At 41.5% G+C, this 21,739-nt stretch overlaps 1 protein-coding gene across 3 annotated transcripts in view; it reads right to left on the bottom strand.

Annotated features, from left to right (window-relative positions):
• LOC113450251 (apoptotic chromatin condensation inducer in the nucleus-like) overlaps nucleotides 1-21,739 on the bottom strand; it is a 98,137-nt gene that overhangs the window by 18,734 nt on the left and 57,664 nt on the right. For all 3 annotated transcript variants that reach the window (XM_087918905.1, XM_087918904.1, XM_026721406.2), the window contains exons 9-11: nucleotides 18,206-18,251; nucleotides 15,662-15,804; nucleotides 15,416-15,571 (exon numbers count right to left, since the gene is read on the bottom strand). In XM_087918905.1, coding sequence (XP_087775031.1) covers nucleotides 15,416-15,571; nucleotides 15,662-15,804; nucleotides 18,206-18,251 — 345 coding nt within the window. The remainder of the gene's footprint in view (nucleotides 1-15,415; nucleotides 15,572-15,661; nucleotides 15,805-18,205; nucleotides 18,252-21,739) is intronic.

The raw sequence follows: 21,739 nt of genomic DNA, 5'->3' as shown, positions 1-21,739 counted from the left end.
CCTCCCTTGAGGAAAAGCCCGGTATCCATGCCAGAGAAATTTTCAGGACAAATGGACATGTTTCCGGCATTTCTGGGGCAGTGTCAATTATTTATGTCCTTGAGGCCTGAAGACTTTCCAAATGACCGGGCTAAGGTACGATTTATTATTAGTCTTTTGTCTGGGCAGGCTGCCAAATGGGCTACTCCCTTGTTAACTCAAGATAGCCCTTTACTGGATAATTTTCAGGGTTTTCTGCAACAAATGAGGGTTATGTTTGAAAACCCAATTAAAAGTCAAACTGTGGCTAGACGGTTATGGGACATTAATCAGGGGAAACGCTCCTGCAGGAATATATTGCAGAATTTCGCATTTCTGTATGGACTCTAACTGGAACGAACCAGCCCACATGGATGCATTTTAGGAGGGCTTGGTTGATACCATTAAGGATGAATTAGTACATGCAGAGCAGGCTTCAAACCTGGATGCATTAGTGATACAGTGCTTACGTATTGAAGCCTGTTTACAACAGCGCGAAGCAGACGGCCCGTTGTGGAACCACCTTCTCTTTTCGTTGACAAACTACGGTTAAGACGGAGGAGCTGATGGAGTTGGGAGCACTCCGCCTTCGCTTAACGGCGCGAGAACGTTCAAGAAGGTTTCAGGAAGGCTTGTGCCTTTATTGCGGGGGTCTGGGACATTTGTTAATTCCTGCAAACGGAGAGGGACCCGCAGACCCGTACCTGAAACCACTCCTGGCTCGTCGGGAAAACAGGGTAGACCTGACCTCAAGGAAACCTTAGGTCGGGTACGTTTCACATCCCCACCTCAAATTGCTGAAGCAAATCCTGGCCCTCCTCGGCATTTACTTCTGGACACTCGAATCTTTTTAGTCCCAGAAGGAGGGAATTCCCGCTGTTGCGCGTTGGTGGACTCAGGGCTACAACCAGCTTTATGGACAGAGCTTTTGCTACGCACTGAGATCCCATTGGTTGCTGTGGATCCACCCATTAAGGTGGAAACCGTGGATGGGCGTGAGCTCAAGTCTGGGCCCATTCGCTTTCGCCACCCAGCCAGTGCGTATGATCATTGGGGATCACGAGGAGGCGATAAGTTTTTATATCACCTTGAACCTTCATCTCCCTTGGTTCTCGGCGTGTCCTGGCTGCGTTTGCACGATCCGTTGGTGGCTTGGGCGCAGAATGCCATTTCTTTTCCAAGTCTTCAATGTGTAGACCATCTGAGACATATCTGCGCCGGTCAAGATTTCGCCACTCCTGCTGTTTCTCTACCTTCGGAGTTGTCAGACTTCTCTGACATTTTCAGCGAGAAGGAGGCGGATCAATTACCACTGCATCGTGCTTATGATTGTCCCGTGGACTTGATACCGAATGCTCCACTGCCCAAGGGTCGATTATACTCCATGTCGGAGCCCGAGTTGGCTGCGCTTCGAGAGTTTCTAGATAAAAACTTGGCTCGGGGTTTATTCGACCATCGCCGCCTCTCTTTCGGCTCCCGTTCTTTTTGTTAAAAAGAAGTCGGGAGAATTACGCTTATGTTGTGATTATCGCCGGTTAAACTCTATCACAGTGAGGAATAGTTATCCTTTGCCGCTCATTCCGGAATTAATGGAGCGGTTGCGGGAGGCTACTATCTTCACTAAACTCGATCTGTGTGGGGCCTACAACCTGGTTCGGATGCGCAAGGGGGACGAGTGGAAGACGGCATTTGGCACTCGTTATGGTCATTTCGAGTACACCGTCATGCCATTTGGTCTGACCAACGCTCCTGCAGTATTCCAGCATTTGATGAACGACATTTTTCGGGAAATGCTGGATAGGTTTGTCGTGGTGTATCTGGACGATATTTTGATCTACTCCCGGTCCAGGGATCACCACCTTCATCAGGTCCGTCAAGTGCTGCAGTGTCTTCGGGAGCATAAGCTCTATGCAAAACTGGAGAAGTGTTTTTTTTCAGTCTTCAATAGAGTTTTTAGGGCATATCATCTCTTCCGAGGGCATCGCTATGGACCCTAAAAAAGTTGAGGCCTTGTGTAGTTGGGAAGCCCCTCATGAGTAAAGGACGTGCAACGCCTTCTGGGATTCGCCAATTACTATAGGACCTTCATTCCAGGTTTTGCTAAGCTAATGGATCCTATCACTCAGCTCCTTCGTAAGAAGGTCCCGCTCTGGTGGGGGCCTCCACAACAACAGGCTTTTGAAACTTTAAAGAAAGCGCGGTGGCGAGCCGATATTGAGGCATCCTGATCCGAATTGTCCATTTGTGGTCGAGACAGATGCCTCTAATGTGGCTATTGGGGCGGTATTGTTGCAAGCTCCAATGGATGGCGCACCTCTTTTCCCTTGCGCATACTATTCTAGGAAGCTCACAGCTTCTGAGCGTAATTATACTATTTGGGAAAAGGAGTTGTTGGCCATTAAAGCTGCATTTGAGACCTGGCGACATCACTTAGAGGGAGCTCGGCATAAGGTGGAGGTTCGGACAGATCACCGAAACTTGGAACATTTGTCTACTGCCAGGAAGTTGAACCAACGCCAGATCCGGTGGTTGTTATTTTTCGCAAGGTTCAATTTTTCCGTTACTTATGTTCCAAGCGGACAGAATCGGAGAGCAGATGCGTTGTCTAGGAAACCCGAATATCTCGGTCCCGAGGATCCTCTTCCTCCATGAACGATGTTACCACCGGAATCCTTGGCTGTGCTTAAAGATCCAGTAGATTTGCAGGCTCGAATACGGGAGGCGCAGCAATTAAGACGCATGGACGCAGCAGAAAAGGGGGGAAGTTGGACCTGATTCCCCATGGACTTTGGAGGAGGACTTGTTAAGACATCGGGGCTTATTGTATGTACCCACCAGGACGCTTAGAGCCCTCATCATGACGCAATGTCATGACAATCCCGCTGCTGGTCATTTTGGTTTCTACAAAACTCTGCACTTGGTCACCCGGACTTTTTGGTGGCCTCGAGTTCAACATGATGTGTTTGCCTACGTTGCTTCTTGTGTAAAATGTCGACAAGCAAAAGCAGCGTCGGGTGTGCCTCCTGGACTCCTTCAACCACTGCCGACTCCGGGCAGACCATGGGGAGCAATCTCCATGGACTTTTTAACACACTTGCCCTCGTCGTCGGGTTATATGACGGTACTCGTGGTGGTTGATATGCTCACTAAAATGACCCATTTCATCCCATGTAGAAGATTACTCTCGGCTCGTGTTACTGCCCGGCTTTTTATACAACATGTATTCCGTTTACATGGCTTACCGGACAGAGTTGTTTCAGATCGCGGTGTTCAGTTCACCGCTCAATTCTGGAAAAGTCTAATGAACGCTCTATGAGTACAGGTATGCTTAGCGTCGGCGCACCATCCGGAAACCGATGGTGGGACTGAGAAAGTAATTGGCATCCTCGCCCAATACCTCAGATGTTTTGTAAATCAACGACAAAACGACTGGGTGACTTATCTTCCATTGGCAGAGTTTGCCTTTAATAATTCTCAACACACCTCCACCCACATGACACCTTTTTACGCCAATGTGGGTTATCATCCGAGGTTTTTCCCCCTGTCGATCGCAGATTCTCCAGTTCCAGAAGCACAAGACTTTTTGTCGGAGTTATATGCTGTACATCAGTTAATTTCCAAACAATTGGAACGAGCAAAAGCAGATTATAAACGTTTCGCAGATCGTTCGCGTCGAGCGACGCCTCCGTTGGCTGTGGGTGACAAGGTGTGGTTGTCAACGAAACATCTTCCAGTCGATCGTCCGATTAGGAAGTTGGATCATCGCTTTATTGGTCCCTTCCCTATCGAGGCGGTTATTAAACCTGTGGTTTATCGGCTCACCCTACTGCGCTCCATGCGCATTCACCCTGTTTTTCATCGCTCCCTGTTAGTACCTGACACCCCATCGTGTACCCTCCGTTCTCCAGAAGATACAGGCTCTCCATCTAGGCCCAGCACTGAACCTGTTACAGATACTACAGTGGTTGGAATTTATGATTCACGATGGCTGAAGGGACGATTCCAGTACTTTGTGGGGAGATTAGAAAATGAAACGGAGATTCATTCTTGGCAGGATGTGTCCAAGGTACATGCCCCAGACCTTATTCGAATATATCATGCACAATTCCCTTCAAAACCACATCCTGATCGTCAGACTCGGGGGAAGGGCCCTGCGGTGAGGGATAGTGTTGTGACTGGAAGGATCGATCCTGCTGGGAGTTTTGACTCTGATGACTCTGACAATGGAAGGTTGGAGTCTGCTGTGAATGTGGAGTCTGAATTATCAGAGGACACAGACGTGAGCCAGGAGGATGAGAGATTGTCGCAGAGACAATCCTCCCCAGAACCTTCGACTCTCGTTCAGGCCAGCAAATGATCAACAAATGAGACAGAAGTTTCCAGCGAGGAAACTGACAGATCGTGGATTGACGCCAGAACTAGAAGAACCAGGAAACGTCAATCTGAAGGGAGGCGTCAGGACAAACATTGATTGGAGAGACTGACACGCCTATCCAGCTGATTTAAAGAGGCGTGCTGATTCTCAAGCTTTGCTTGGAAGCAAAGTGTTTGATGAGTTGGAAGAATACATTTGAAGTGGCCTTGTGAGTTATGGACAATTCTGATTAGCCTGACAGGTTCCAGGAAGTCTGCCAAGGACTGGACAACTGTGCTAATTTAATCCTTTTGAATTCGGTTTTGTTTCTGCCTGAATATTTTGAATTTTGAAACCTTGTCTTCTCATCTATGAATATAGGTGAGACATAACATATACATATATATCTTCTTTTTCTATTGTGCTTTTTCTGTGAAAGAAGGGGGAGTGGATTAAAGAAACCTTGTAACACTGCCAACTAGAGGCTTGAAAAATACTTTATTTGAAGCTGAGAGAACTGTGAAAAACTCTCTCCAGGACACTGGAATTTGATAAGATAGAGGGAAGAACACTGGAGAATGTTTTTACAGGTGTTCTTTGGAACTTCTATCAACAATTGAATATTTGAAGCTTGGCTTTGAAATTTGTGGAGAAGCCATAATAAGAGCCTTGGACAATTAAATAAAACGCAGTGTGCTCTTTTTCTATTCTTTCTTAGCTGTCTTATCCCTCCTCTTCAATCCCATAGTATTTTGTAATAATTGTATATTTATTTTTTATTTATTTATTTATTTTTCTTTGTAAAGGGAAAGCCTCAGAATATCTTTTTCTTTTTCTTATTGGGATTTTTGCCTTTTCCATTTTCATTTTTGATCCATTTTTATGGCTATTTTTTATTTTTGAGATTTTCCAATTGGATTAAGGTGTGAAGAACCTGAAGAATTCTTTTTTTCTTCTTACTATTTTTTAATACTATTGGGTTTTATTCTTTTTCTCTTCATTTTTAATTTTTATTTTGAATCATAATTGACTATCTCACAGTAGGATTAAGGTCTAGAAGAACCTGAAGAACCTTTTCTTTTTAATTTTGGGCTTTTTTCTTTATTGTCTTTTTCTTATTTTTCTTCTTTTTCTTTTTTCCTAATTGGATTATAATTGACCACTCTACTAATTGGATTAAAAGAGCTTGAAGACCCTGAGTTACCTAAATGAGTAAGAAATCCATACCTTCTGGCATTTCAACTTCTGCTCCTGCTTCACCAACAGCTGGAGGACAATGTTTAACCCAGATAATGTCGAAGCAAGATAAAGGACAAGTGGATTTAAAGATGATTATGCAAGGAATTCAAGAACTTAAAACGAAATCGGATATCATTGAAAAGAAAATAGAAAGCATTGACCAAAGAGCTGAGAATATTGAACAAAGAACAGAGAGTATTGAACAAAGGATGGAGAGTATTGAACAAAGAATTGGGAAGACCGATGAAAAAACTGAAAATATCCAACAAATGATGGTGAAATATGAGAGACTCCAAAAAATGGAAGAGAAAGATAAGCAAAGATACGTGACAATTGGAAATATTGATAGCAGATTAACAATGGTTGAACAAGACAAAAGTGGGATGTTGAAGTGGGAGATGGACAGGTCAGAATTCTATCTCAGATTTCAAAATATAGAGGAAGAAAAAGGACAAAATTTGGCTGCAATAATGATAGAAATCCTGGCTGGAGCTCTGGGAATAACAAAGGAAAAGATGATGGATGGAGTAGATGAGATATACCGCGTCTTCACAAGATATGCGATGAGGAACAATTTACCAAGAGAGGTTCACGTCAGATTTACAAAAAAAACTATTAAAACACAAATACTACAAGTGGCAAGAGAGAAGACGTTGAAATACAATGAGATTGTGGTCTTAAAACAAGTACCCAGAAAAGTGAGAGAGATGAGAAGAGAATATCGATTCCTGACTAAAATGTTATTGAAAAAAGAGGTGAATTATAGATGGCTGATTCCAGAAGGATTAATATTTACATGGCAAGAACAGAGACACAGAATTGACTCAATTGAGAAAGCAGAAATATTCTACAATGAATTTTTCAAAAAAAAGAGAAATAGAAACAGAAAAAGAGATCATCTCAACTGAACTTTAAGAGGACCAAATGGGGATGGGAAAAGAAGAAGGTGCAGTAGGTGGACAAGTGGAGACCAAAGAACAACGCGAAGTAAGATCTACGAGAGCTGCTAGACCTAAATACAAAATATAATCATGGAGGAAAAAAAACTGATTTCTATGAATATAAATGGACTGAACTCAGCTACCAAAAGAAGAAAAACCTTTCACAAATTAGAGAAGTTAAAATTTGATATAATTTGCTTACAAGAAGTACATATTAAAAAACAACATGAACAATTACTGGCACGACCAAAATCAGGGAAAATATTTACCTCTCTGACCCACTGTAAGAAAAGAGGAGTGGTTTTATATATTAAAGAAACTATCCCAGCAAAACTGATTCATACTGATGAAGAGGGAAGAGTATTAATGGTTGAAATAGTGGATAATAATACAAAAACACTCCTGGTTGCAATTTATGCCCCGAATGATAAACAAGAAGAATTTTATAAAAAATTACATATGAAAACAATGGGACTGGACTATATTAATATAGTTATGATGGGAGATTTCAATGGAATTGTAGACAATAAACTGGACTATACAGCAACAGCATCAAGACAAAATAGAAAGACTCTCCCTAAATCCTTTTTCAAAATGATAGATGAGTTAAATTTAAAAGATATATGGAGAGAAAGAAATGCTAAAATTCAACAATATACTTTTTACTCAAATAGACATTTATCATGGTCCAGAATAGATATGATTTGGACCTCAACAGAATTAGTATCTAATATTCAAGAAATAAATATTGAAACAAGTACATGGGCAGATCATAATCCAATGACAATTAAATGGAAAGGACAAAAAAGAAGATCTAGGTGGACATTAAATAATACTATTTTAAAGGAAAAAGTCTTCACACAATGGATGGAGAAAGAATTGGCCTTCTTCTTTAGTGAAAATAAAAAAGAAGATACTTCAATACAGAATGTTTGGGATACAATGAAGGCATATGCGAGAGGATTAATAATAGACTATACAAAGAAAAGGAATATTAGGAAGAGGCAAAACTATCAAAGCTTTAGAAGATGATCACAAAAAAACTGGAAAAAGAATTACAGAAAATGCCACAGAAAAAAGATATCAAACTTAAAATGGACATAATTAAAACATAAAATGGGTCAGATAGAGAAAGAAGAACTGGCACAAAAAATTAGAAGTGCTAAACAGAACTATTTTGAAGATGCAAATAGGCCAGGTAGATGGTTAGCATACAAACTGAGAAAGGAGAAAGAATCAAGGAAAATATTACAGTTAATAGACGATCAAGGTCAAATGTGCTATGGTAATAAGGAGAAAAAGGCAATTATCCGAGACTTTTATGGACAACTATATAAACAGGAGGATTCTGATGAGGAAAAAATTAAGCATTATTTACAAAATGCTAACCTACCTAAGATACCTGAAGAGACTGAAAAAAATGCTAGAAAGCACTATAACAATGATGGAACTAACTGAAGCACTTAACAGACAGAATAATGGAAAAGCACCAGGTCCAGATGGGCTACTGGCAGAATTTTATAAAACATTACAAGAATCGTTGAGCATTCCATTGCTAGAAGTCATGAACGAAGTTATGTCAAATAAGAAGATACCTAAAACATGGTCAGAAGCTTACATTACACTTATTCCAAAAGAAGGGGCTGATCCATTACAAATCAAGAACTATAGACCTATTTCTTTATTGAATGCAGATTATAAAATCTTTGCTTCAATTTTGGCAGAAAGGCTTAAAAGATACTTAAATAATTTTATTCATCCGGATCAGAATGGGTTCCTGCCAAAGAGACAAATTAAAGACAATATGAGGGTAATTCTGGACACTTTGGAATATTATGAGGCGCATCCTGAAAAACAAATGGGTTTGATATTCCTAGATGCCCAAAAGGCATTTGATAATGTGAACTGGAGATTTATGTTACTACTATTGGAACAGATGGGTTTTGCCAGAAAATTTATTCAAGCAATAGAAGGCATATACAATAAGCAAACGGCAAAAGTAATGATAGAGGGAGAACTTACAGACTCTATTAACATAAGAAAAGGCACAAGACAAGGATGCCCATTATCACCTTTGCTATTTGTATTGACTTTGGAAGTGTTGAATAGAAATATTAGAGAGGACCAAAATATGAAAGGAATGAAAATCAAAAAGGAGGAATTTAAACTACAAGCCTTTGCGGATGATTTGGTTTTCATTCTGGAAGACCCTCTAGAGACAGCTTTAAAACTATTGGAAAAGATAGAGACATACGGTGAGATGGCTGGTTTGAAAATAAATAAAGATAAAAATCAAAGATTCTGACAAAGAACATATTATTAAGACAAAGAGAAGAACTGGTGACCTATTGAAAATTCAAGTCACGAATAAGGTTAACTATTTGGGGATATACTTGACATCAAGATGCACTTGAGAATAATTATATTAATTATATGAAACTCAAACAACAGATAGCATTTGATCTGAAGAAATGGGAAAACCTACAACTGTCATTGACAGGCAGAATTTCAACAATCAAGATGAATATTTTACCAGAATTTTATATCTGTTCCAAACAATACCAATTAGGCTTGGCAAAGATTATTTTGAAGATTTAAATAAAATTGTGTTGAAGTATATATGGCAAGGTAAGAAAGCGAGAATAAAATTAAAACTTTTGCAAGATGCTTGAATAAGAGGAGGATTTGGTTTGCCTAATTGGGAGTTGTATTACCAAGCTACAAATTTGATGTGGGTTAAGGAATGGATAACATTAAGAAAAACTAGATTGTTGACACTAGAAGGACATGATCTATTACTGGGCTGGCATGCTTTTTTATGGTATAAAGGAACTAAAACACAGGGGTACTTTAGAAGACATTATATATGGGAGTCTCTGTGGTTAAATTGGGAGAAGATTAAAAGACAATGTTATTTGAAAATTCCAGTCTGGCTATCGACTATTGAAGAATTTTCTTATCCTATAATATACAAGAAGGATATGGGGAAATATTGAATGAAAAGGGTGAACTTAAATCTATACAAAAACTAGAGGAACAAGGTATAAAGATGAATTGGTTTTCATATGCGCAAATACATTCAAGGTATGATAAAGATTCTAAAACAGAAGGTTTCTATGATAAACTGACTGACTTAGATAAGATTTTGACAGGTACTGATGAAAAGGTGATTAAAAATTGTATGGATATTTATTAGAAATTAAAGTAGAAGAATGAACAAGTTAAAGAAACTATGATTGCTTGGGGAAGAATTTTGGATATGGGATTGATCTAGAGAAATGGCAAAAATTGTGGTCTCAAAATTATAAAATGACAATGTCAACAGCATATAAAGAAAATTTGTATGAGATGTTTTACAGGTAGCACTTTCCCCCGACAAGAAGAGCAAGAATGTTCAAGAATAAATCCGAAAAGTGTTGGAAATGTCATCAGACACCTGGCTCATATTACCATATGTGGTGGACTTGTGGATGCTAAAAATACTGGACTAAAATCCACACGTGGCTGGAAAAATGACAAAAAGCATATAGATTTGAAACCAGAAATATTTTTATTGGGAATTTTACCTGAAATATATAGTAAAGACTTGAAATACCTGATTGTAAATGTATTAACAACGGCTAGGATTGTATTTGCTCAAAAACTGGAAAATGAGAAAATACCATCATAGGAGGAAATCATTAAGGAAATATTGGAATGTGCTGAAATGAGTAGATTGACATTTGAAATTAGAGAACTAGATGATAAACAATTTTATAAAATTTGGGATCTATTTCTATCAATGGTTAGACAATAAAATATAGTAATGAAATATGTAGACTTTAAGAAAATAATAAATATATAAAGATGTATTCTTTTCTTATATCTACAAAATGATTCTAGGATAGATCTGGGATGATAATCTGAACTGTCATAAAACAAATTAAGTAAAATATGATCATTTTGGAAAACATGAATGAATAAAAGTACAGTCAAATGATTGATAATAATATTAATTTAATATATTGATTGAAAATACGAGATTATATACAATGTAATTATAATTGAAGACTATGAAATGGAAGCACAAAACAATTTGTAAACCAACTGACACAGTGTATGTATATATATGGAAGATGGCTTGATGTTTTTTTGTTTTGTTTGTCTATGTTTGTCTTAAAAACCAATATTTTTTAAAAAAAAAATTAAAAAAAAGAAAGAAAAGAAACCTCACATTTGGGGAGGGGGCTTTGGTGGTTATATGGTTATATATAGAAGATGATTTGATGTTTTTATGTTTTGTTTGTTTATGTTTGTTTTAAAAACTAATGAAAATTTATATATATATATATATATATATAAAGAGAACAGTATTGTAAAATGAGACGAGGAAGGATCTTCCTCCCTCTTTAGTTCAGGGGTATCAGAGAATGATAAGATGTTAAATTGAGAATGTTCTAAAGGGTGTCTAGTCTTGGTGAGCAAGAGAAATACCAATTTTTTTGGGGGAGCGGCAGTCCTTGGGGCTCTCTAAGCTTGGTTGCTTTCATTTTTAAAAAAATCTCAATTTTTTATTTTACTCAGAAAAATAATATATAAGTCAAAACAAAAAAAACTGAACAGAGACAAAACAAAACTAGGCAAGAACATTTTAAAAAATGTGAAAAGGGCAATGGACAAAAACACATTATTATACTCCCTAGTTGAACACTGATGAATCTATTCCAAGAATAGTTTTCTCCCTATAATATGTGCATTTAACAGAGAGCTGGAAGGGACCTTAGGGGCCTTCTAGTCCAACCGCTTGCTCAAGCAGGAAACTCTACAGGTGAAACTCGAAAAATCAGAATATCGTGCAAAAGATCATTTATTTCAGTAATGCAATTTAAAAGGTGAACCTAATATATGAGATAGACTCATTACATGCAAAGTAAGATAGTTCAAGCCGTGATTTGTCATAATTGTGATGATTATGGTTTACAGCTCATGAAAACCCCAAATCCACAATCTCAGAAAATTAGAATATTACATGGAATCAATAAAACAAGGATTGTACAAAGAACAATATCGGACCTCTGAAAAGTATAAGCATGCATATGTACTCAGTACTTGGTTTGGGCCCCTTTTGCAGCAATTACTGCAATTAATGTGGCATTGCATGGAAGCTGTCAGCCTGTGGCACTGCTGAGGTGTTATAGAAGACCGGGATGCTTCAATCGCGGCCTTCAGCTCTTCTGCATTGTTCAGCCTCATGTCTCTCATCTTTCTCTTGGCAATGCCCCATAGATTCTCTATGGGGTTCAGGTCAGGCGAGTTTGCTGGCCAATCAAGCACAGTAATCCCACGGTCACTGAACCAGGTTTTGGTGCTTTTGGCAGTGTGGGCAGGTGCCAAGTCCTGCTGAAAAACGAAGTCAGCATCCCCATAAAGCTCGTCTGCGGAAGGAAGCATGAAGTGCTCCAAAATCTCCTGGTAGACGGCTGCGTTAACCCTGGACTTAATGAAGCACAGTGGACCAACACCAGCAGATAACATGGCTCCCCAAGTCAACAGACTGTGGAAACTTCACACTGGATTTCAAGCATCTTGCAGTGTGTCCCTCTCCATTCTTCCTCCAGACTCTGGGTCCTTGGTTTCCAAATGAGATGCAAAAGTTGCTCTCATCAGAAAAGAGGACTTTGGACCACTGAGCAACAGACCAGTTCTGTTTTTCTTTAGCCCAGGTAAGACGCTTCTGACTTTGTTTGTTGTTCAGGAGCGGCTTGACAAGAGGAATACGACATTTGAAGCCCATGTCCAGGATCTGTCTGTGTGTGCTGGCTCTTGATGCACTGACTCCAGCCTCACTCCACTCCTTGTAAAAGTCCCCAACACTTTTGAATGGCCTTTTCCTGACAATCCTCTCCAGGCTGCGGTCATCCCTGCTGCTTGTGCACCTTTTTCTTCCACACTTTTCCCTTCCACATAACTTTCTATTGATGTGCTTTGATACAGCACTTTGGGAACATCTAACTTCTTTTGCAAATGACCTTTTGAGGCTTTCCCTCCTTATGAAGGATGTCAGTGATGGTTTTCTGTACAACTGTCAGGTCAGCAGTCTTTCCCATGATTGTGATTCCTACTGAACCAGACGGAGAGACCATTTAAAGGCTCAGGAACCCTTTGCAGGTGTTATGGTTTAATTAGCTGATTAGAGTGGGACACTCTGAGCCTAGCATATTGAACCTTTCACAATATTCTAATTTTCTGAGATTGTGGATTTGGGGTTTTCATGAGCTGTAAGCCATAATCATCTCAATTATGACACATCACAGCTTGAACTATCTTGCTTTGCATGTAATGAGTCTACCTCATATATTAGTTTCACCTTTTAAGTTGCATTACTGAAATAAATGAACTTTTGCACAATATTATAATTTTTTGAGTTTCATCTGTATAACAAATGGTTGTCCAATCTCTTCTTCAAAGACATTTACCTAGAACTAAGGAGAAAGTTCCTGACAGTGAGAACAATGAATCAGTGGAACAACTTGCCTCCAGAAATAGTGAATGCTGCAATACTGGAAGTTTTTAAGCAACCATTTGTCTGAAATGGTATAGGGCAGGGGTGGGCAAACTACGGCCCGTGGGCCACATCCGGCCCGTTGGTCTGTCCAGTCTGGCCCGCCCCTGAAAAAAGATAGCTGGGCGTGACGTATTGCCCTGCGCCACGTGCCCCCCAAAGCTGCAAAACAGTGTGGAGCGTTCTTGGGGTAGGAAAGAAAAGAAGAACTTTGCAAAGGCCTCGGCTAGGAGTTCGAAATCACCTTCGAGTGCGACCTCTCCGAAGGTGAGTCCCCACCGATCCCCTTTTTTTCCGGGGCTTCAGGCTTAAACTTTGCAAAGGCAAAGTTTGCAGGCGGGAGCGCTTTCCTGCCAAGGAGCGGGAAGGTTCCGCACTGATGGGCGGGTGGGCTGCTTGAGCGGGTTGCTTGGAGCCACCTAAAGCTAGGCTGCTGCTGGTGGAGCTTTGCCCTACCTTGGTGCCCCGTTTCCCAGCTCAGCGGTCCTGTTCGGGCGGCACTTTAAAAGCCTGCTCCCAGCACCCGAGCAACTTCCCAGCAGGCGGGCGGGCTGCTTGGAGGCGGCGACCTGGCGGGCGCTCCGGGCTTCCCTCCACCGCGCGCTTGGGGCCAGGCGCGAGCACCCGAGATGAAAAAGCAAGCTGCAAGTTGCTGGGAAGTTGCTCGGGTTTCCGGGGCTTCCAGGCTTAAACTTTGCACAGGCAAAGTTTGCAGGCGGGAGCGTCTTCCTGCTGAGGAGCGTGAAGGGTCTCTGCCCAGCGGGCGGGCGGGCTGCTTGGGAGGAGGCGGCCCGGCGGCGCCCTGGGCTTCCCCTCCGCCGTGTGGTTCGGGGCCAGGCGCGAGCGCCCGAGAGGAAAAAGCAAGCCGCAAGTTGCTGGGAAGTTGCTTGGGTGCTGGGAGCCGCCGTCGTGGTGAGCGGCTCATCGGGCGAGTACGTGAGGAGGAGGGCTTTTAAAGTGCTGCCCGAACAGGACCGACAAGCCGGGAAACGGGGCACCAAGGCAGGGCAAGGCTCCACCAGCAGCGGCCTAGCTTTAGGTGGGCTTGGATTCCCCTGAGCGCGGTTTGCTGTTTGTTCTCTCCTGGGGCTCATGTTTGGAAAGCGTGGAAAGTAGTAGCAGGAGCAGCCGTGGTATTACTTTTTTTTATATATAATATTATAAAGGGCCTATTATAAAATGCAGCAAATTATATATAAGATTATAATATATATATAAAATATTCTTATATATAATTTGCTGCATTTTATAATGGGCCCTTTATAATGGCCTTTTATAAAATTGATTCTGCCCTCGAACGCAGATCTGATTTTCCATGTGGCCCCGACAGAAATTAATTGCCCACCCTGGTATAGGGTTTCCTGCATGAGCAGGGGGTTGGACCAGAAGACCTCCAAGGTCCCTTCCAACTCTATTTCTATTGTTTATATTTCTATTTTTATTATTTCTAATTCTACTCTATATTCTATATCCTATTTCTATTCAATTTCATTCTATTTCTATTCTACCCTACCCTATCCTACAGCCTCCAGTGTTGGAGCACCTACAACTTCTGGTGGCAAGCCATTCCACTGATCAATTTTTCTCACCGTTAGGAAATTTCTTAGTTCTAGGTTGCTTCTTTCCTTGATTGGTTTCCATCCGTTGTTTCTTGTCTTGTTTTGGGGTGCTTTGGAGAATAAGTGGACACCCTCTTTTTATGTACAGTAGATTATCAATTGATTCAATGGCAAATCCATAAGGTAATCCTATATTCTGTGGAGTTACTAAGCTTGGTTACAGATGTTTCATCACCAACTTAGGTAACCATCATCAGTGTTCCTGGCAAGCTGTATTCGGTCTACACACAGAGAGAGAAGCAACAGTGGCTCCTCTCTCCCTCCTGTCTTGGTGGGCAAAGGCCAGAGATCTTCGGTAGCCAAACACATTTTGCAAGAATAATTTTAGGCAGTGGGATGGTTGTGTTAAATAAAGGAGGATCACCCTGCAGATAAAGAACCTGACAGCTATACGAGGTCCTTGGCTCAGGTTTTAGGATATTTTTTAGTTTTTACCGGCGTCTAAATCTGAGAACTGGAATCAGCATCTGCCTTTAAAAAAATAAATAAATAGCATTGCGATTAATGATTTCATTTATGGGAGATTGGCTGTCCACCACTCCCAAACTGATGGGAGACGAGAGAACAGTAAAAACAATGGACTTTAACAAATTGGCTGTCTGGCATGCACACAGCTTTGTGGCTCGCAGTTTTGCGTCTGTGTGCCACTTCTGCCCTGGGGACCAATTGGGAGCCATCATTCTCCCACCCCTCAAGCACCAACCTGCATGACGGTACGGCAGATCTTGAGTGCCTTCTCATGAGCTGGCTCTTCCAAGTGGTGCTCGTCTTCGTCTTCGGAGATGCGGGAGTTGTCGGCATGAAGGTCCATCACGGCTTCCTGGCCTCCTGGAGGTGGCTTAAACTCCGGGATCAGGCTCTGGAGGAGAAAGAGGAGGAAGGAGAAAAGCAAATCAAGGTCTGATCTTGGCTGTCCCTGAGTCGACTTTTGTCGCGGCTAGCTGGCTACCTTGAGGGACTCGGTGGTGATGCTGATTGAAGGTTTCTTCTGGGTTGTGGCGGTGCTGGAGCCCCAGCGCCGTTTGCGGCCCGCCAACTGGCTTCCTTCGGTATCACTGTTCGTGGCGATGGAGCCTTTGGCCACGGAGGAGGCTAAAAGTGAGGGAGGGAGGAAAGGAGTTAAAAACCAGAGCAGTTTCCCCGGGACACGGTTGGGGACAGCTTTGCTCTTGAGGTAGCTTGTATGAGCGAGTCAGTTCACATCCACCTGCTTTCCCTAACCCCCGTGTCGTCTTCTGCATGATCTGACAATACAGGTAGTCCTCGACTTACAACCACAATTGGGCCCAAAATTTCTGTGGGTAAGTGAGACAACTGAGTTTTGCCTTATTTTACGACCTTTCTTGACACAATTGGGGTAGCTTGGCTTGTGAGGTGGCTCGAGTGAGTCAGTTCACATCCACCCGTTTTCCCTAAGCAGCATTCCCTTTTCTGCATGATCTGCCAATACACATAGCCCTCAACTTATGACAATTGCACCCAAAATTTGTTGCTAAGTGAGACAACTGAGTTTTGCTAAACTTTACAATCCTTCTTGCCACGGCTGTTAAGCAAATCTGGCTTCCCCCATTGACTTTACTTGTCAGAAGGTCGCAAAAGGGATCACATGACCCCAGGACGTTGTGACCGTCATAAATATGAACCAGAGGCCAAGTGCCCGAATGTTGATCAAGGTGACCATGAGGCTGCTGCAACTGTCATGTGAAAAATGGCCATAAGTCACTTTTTTTGAATGCTGCTGTAAATTCAAACTGTTACTAAATGAAAGGTTGTAAGCTGAGGGCTATATATTGGGATAAAAAAGAATCTAGCTCAGTTTTTTTCAACCTCTGCCCCTATAAGATGGGTGGATTTCAACTCCCAGAATTCCCCCAGCTAGCATAGCATAGAATTCTGGGAGTTGAAGTCCACTCATCTTAAACGGGCGGAGGTTGAGAAACACTTGAGCTAGCCATTTCCTAGTAAAATCACAGCTGCCTTCATTACTACAGGCATTAAATGAACTGTTTCTGCGACCCCAATGCTACGTATAGTAAGTTGGCTGAAGCATTTGGTGCCAAGGATAATACCGTTGAAAAAATAACAATATTTTACCAGGCACATCTTTTAAAAATAAAGAAATATGCATCCCATCCAATCAAATGCATTCAGGGAATTGTCAAATTACAACCACAACTGAGCCCAGAATTACATTCGTAAGTTGCTGTTAAAAGCAAGCCACTATGTGTTTGCAAAAAAAAAAAAACACCTAACAACAGGGACAAACAGTTGTTAAACAAAGCCATTAGGGAATTTTTTTAGCCAGAAATCGGGAAGTAAACACTAGAAACCAGTCAAAAACGGTTTGCCGGATGCTGCAAACAGGAATAAATGCGAGCCGGTAGCCAAGTGCCTAAAAATGCAGTTTGCAGTTCTCGCAAGAACCAGTTGGGTGTGGTGGTCAAGGTGTTGACTCTGAAACCAGGAGACTGGAAGTTCTAGTCCCACCTTAGGCATAAAAACTGGCTGGATGACTTTGGGCCAATCACCAGGAGACTGAGAATTTTAGTCCCATTTTAGGCATAAAAGCCTAAGTCCCTTTTTCCCAGCCCAACCCACCTCACAGGGTTGTTGTTATGGAGAAAACAGGAGGAGGAAGGAGTATCATGCATGTTTGTCACTTTTTACTTATAAAAGTGGGCTAAAAATCTTTAACAAGCGAACACCTTCTGGGAAGGTCAGTTGTAACTTCAGCTTGTCATTTAGAGAACTGGTCATTAAGTCTGGACTACCTGTATTTCAGTGTATTTAGTGTATTTAATTTATAACCAGTGTATTTTAACGTATTTAATTTAGTGCATTTAATGTAACTGTATATGCTGTGTATTTAATCACACTGGCCATCACTCTGGGAATGTGACTTGAGCTTACCTCCCCAAAGCCAAGGCACAGATGGGACACACACACCCCTTGTGAGTTAAGCTAGCACGTTTCTTTCACCTTTCACCCAGGCCTGCAATGGCAGCTATTGGATTAGCCAGCTTTTAAGTGAGTGGGAGTAAAAATTACCCAACAGAGGTTTTTTCAAGGCTACAATCCCTTGCATTCTGCTCCAAAGAGTGACCTTGTCTCTTCTGGGGAAGCAAGGGAATGTCCACCCTTCCTCCATCCCAGCAGCTAAACAGAAGACGTGCTCTCCCACTCCTTAAAGCAAAGGTCTCCAACCATGACAACTTTAAGACTTGTGGACTTCAACTCCCAGAATGCCTCAGTCTCCAACCCTGGCTAAAGACTTGTGGTCTTCAACTCCCAGAATTCCTCAGCCAGCAATGCTGAGGTGAGGAATTCTGGGAGTTGAAGTCCACAAGTCTTAAAAGTGGTCATGGTTGGAGACCTCAGCTTTCAGGAGTGGGAGGTGAGACTCCAGAGCACCTCCAACCTTCCTCATATGTCTCACCAGGTAGTCAAGGGAGGGTTGAACTCAATGGGTGGACAACCTGACCCTTTTACTTACAGGCCACGGAGATCTTCCTCTTGAAGGCCTTGGGCTGAGCCGAACCCTGTGGAGAAAGGGAAGGAAGAAGGGAAGTGCAATAGACAGACAGACGGGGGGAGGGAGGGAGGAACAGGAGGACAGACAGAAGAAAGAAAACCCCATGTAGCGGGGGAAGTCAAGTCAATATTGAGGATTTGGAAAGTGGCCGTCGCATCTGAGGGACATCTAGGGGTGGGGGGAGAGAAGGCCTAAATGGAGGGGCCCAGATGAAGTGGGGAGGGGTTAGAGTTAGGATCTCCTGCTGCCTCGGCAATGAAATAAAGAGGGGAGAATCCTGCCTCCCTAACTTTGCAAGACCACGAAATCTGCTCAAGTTTATTTGCACACGGTTCCTGCCATCTAGGGATGTCCACAATTGGAGTGGCATCCCTAGAAGCAGCCCTCATGAGGACTAGAAACCCTGTTAGAACATTTTTTTTCTATCTGGCCTTTTGGGAGGTCAAACAGAAAAAAAAATGTTCCAAAAGGGTTTCTAGTCCTCACAGGTAGGAGAAATCGAAATGGTTCTGTGGAGTCGGGTTGTTTCCTTGTAAACTTTTCGTTGCCAACCTAGGTAATGTCATCAGTGTTAGAAAGGAGGGAGGTTTACAATAGTTCAACCCTGAGCTATAAATATTCTCTTTGATGGGTGTAAATGTTTCCAGAGCTAAAACTACTCCAGGGATAGGAAAGAATGACACACCTTCATCTAAGACTGAAGTCCACATCCCACTAGTGACCAGTGGGTAAAACACACACAGCCTTGTTAGTTGCGGCACCAAATTGAGGAACAACTACCACTTCTACTCAGATTCCCTTTTTATTTGGAAACAGGCAGTTGATTTTCATGATTTTAGCAATATTTTTAACAGGCAAACTATTGTTTTCATACATTTGCTCCAGAAAGGTTTTAATTAAAAAAAAAAAGAATTCCATGGTTATTTTTCCTGCTTTTAGAAGTTTCTCCTCAGTTTTTATGTCTGTATTATGGAAACAAGACTGGATGCTTTTAATGAAAAAAATAAGGAAGCCGCAGTGACAGCAAAGGCTGAAGTTGGTGGAGGCCCAAACCCTTGGATCTCAGCTGCATGGGACTACAGATACCATTATCCCCAGCCAGCCTACCCTTTCCTGCACTGACTGGAAATGATGGGAATTAAAAGCCCACACAAATGTAGGGGAAACCCATTGCTAGCAATTCTTTAGTATATCCTGTTTCTTTTTTTAAATTGAAATATTTTTGCCTGTATCTGTGTATCTCTCTCAATAAAAAAATCCAGAAAGTGGGCAAAAATAAAAATGGTGGGTTTCCCTTACATATTATATACAGTATATATAAAACCTTTCAAATACAGCTTATCTATTTTGAAACAAGGAATCAAATGACGTCAGATTATTTGTCCTGCCAATGGATATATTAAGTCGATGCAGGCCAGCAGGCAAATAATACCAAGCTTTGATGGATGGGCTAGAAAAGTTCATTAAGACAGGCCCATCAGCTCATGGTGGTGGTGGGGAATAATAAGAATAGAGAAGCAGTTGTGAATTTTAGCCATTTTAACCCTTGGAGTAGGTTCAACACAATAGACATGTTTAAAAATCGGGCCTTTTCATCTCTCTGGTATTTTGGAGAGATTTTACTCCGCTGCAACATTTATTCAGCTACAGGAGATTCTTCAAGTAACCCTAATTATGTCTTTCAGAGGTGGGGAACTATGGCCCCTTTAGGACTGGCGGACTTCATCTCCCAGAATTCCTGAGTCAGCATGGCTGACTCAAGAATTCTGGGAGCTAAACTCCACCATTCCTAAAAGGGCCATAGTTCCCCACCAGAGTACAGGTAGTCCTTGACGTACAACAGTTCACCTAGTGACCGTTCAAAGTTTTGGCACTGAAAAGTGACTTAGGACCATTTTTCACAATTATGACCGTTGTAGCATTCCCTATGGTCACCTGATCCAAATTCAGATGCTTGGCCACTGACTCATATTTATGATGGTTGCGGTGTCCCGTGTGTGTGTGTGTGTCATGTGATCCCCTTTTGTGACCTTCTGACGAGCAAAATCAATGGGGAAATACGATTCACTTAACAACCGTGTTACTAACTTAACGGCAACGATTCTCTTAAAAACTGTGGCAAGTCGTAACACGGGGTAAAACTCAATAAATTTCTCACTAAGCGACATAAATTTTGAGCTCCATTGTGGTCGTAATTAGAGGACTACCTGTAGTTGAAGGAGATACTTCCTGACAATTAATCAGTGAAATGGCTTCCCTCCAGAAGTTGTGGCTGCTCCATCACTGGAAGTGAAGAGATTGGATGACCATTTGTTTGGAATGGTATAAGGTCTCCTGCTTGAGTAGGGGGTTGGACTGGAAGACCTCCAAGGTCCCTTTCAACTCTGTTATTCTTGATGGCTTGCACAATTCCAGATTTTCCCACCCTCAAAGAACTGTTCCTTTCCCAAGCCTGGATTTGCACAAATCCAGGCGGGAAAGTGATCTGGAAAATTCCTTCTGTCTCAAGCCAAATTATTTCCACTCCTTCCTGGCTCTGCTTTCTGGCATGGTGGATTTTTTGGGTGGGAATCAAAGGAAGCATTTTGCAAATCAGGCTAAACTCTAATAAAGGAGAATATTTGTAGCTCAGGGTTGAAATGAGGGGGTGGCTCTCTTGAGGTTGGCTGATTTCTTGCAGTAGTCAGTCCTTGACTTACGACCGCAATTAAGCCCAAAATTTCTGTGGTTGAGACATATGTTAAGTGAGTTTTGCCCTGTTTTACGACCTTTCTTGCTACAGTTGTTAAGGAAAGCCAGGGTAGATTTGATTTAAATCAAGTCGATTTAATCGATTTAACGTGGTACATGTTATCTCAGCTTGCAGAGCTTGGATTCGTGGAATGAAGTTTACAAAAAATGTAAATATTGCAGAATATATATAGCCTCGTGCTACATCACTAAGCTCCATTTCATGCTGAATAAACTAAAGTATGAATGTATCTCAAATAGAAAACTATATTTTGGTATTTTTATTCCAAAACCATTTTATTAAAATAAATTTGATAAAAATAAAAAAAAACCAATTTAAATTTTTTAAAAATATCTGAAGTAAAAAAAAATTCAATTTTTAATTTTTTTGTACTCAATTTTTATCCACCGAGGAAATTACTGCAGTGGTTTAACTCAGTAACACAGTTGTGAAGTGAATTTGATTTCACTGTGTCAGAAGGTCACAAAAGAGGATCACATGACCTTGGTCTTACATATGAACTGGTTGCTATGTATCTGAATTATGGCGTGATTATGAGGCTGCTGCAAAGGTCGTAACTGTGAAAATTGGTTGTATTTTTTTCTGTGCTGTCGTAACTTTGAATGGTCATTCAACAAACAAACTGATCAGGTTAGCTAGTCTGGGTAAGGAAACGTCTGCAAGAAAGCAACCAAGCTCAGAGAGAGCACCTAGGCTAAATTCTGGCAACATACACAACAAAGATTTGTTGTCCATGAGGCTTT

The sequence above is a fragment of the Pseudonaja textilis genome, unplaced genomic scaffold (genome assembly GCF_049901715.1).
Source record: "Pseudonaja textilis isolate UNSWEBS1 unplaced genomic scaffold, rPseTex1.2 PTEXSCF20, whole genome shotgun sequence".
Taxonomy (NCBI): Eukaryota; Metazoa; Chordata; class Lepidosauria; order Squamata; family Elapidae; genus Pseudonaja; species Pseudonaja textilis.
This window is presented reverse-complemented; position numbering and strand designations above follow the sequence as displayed.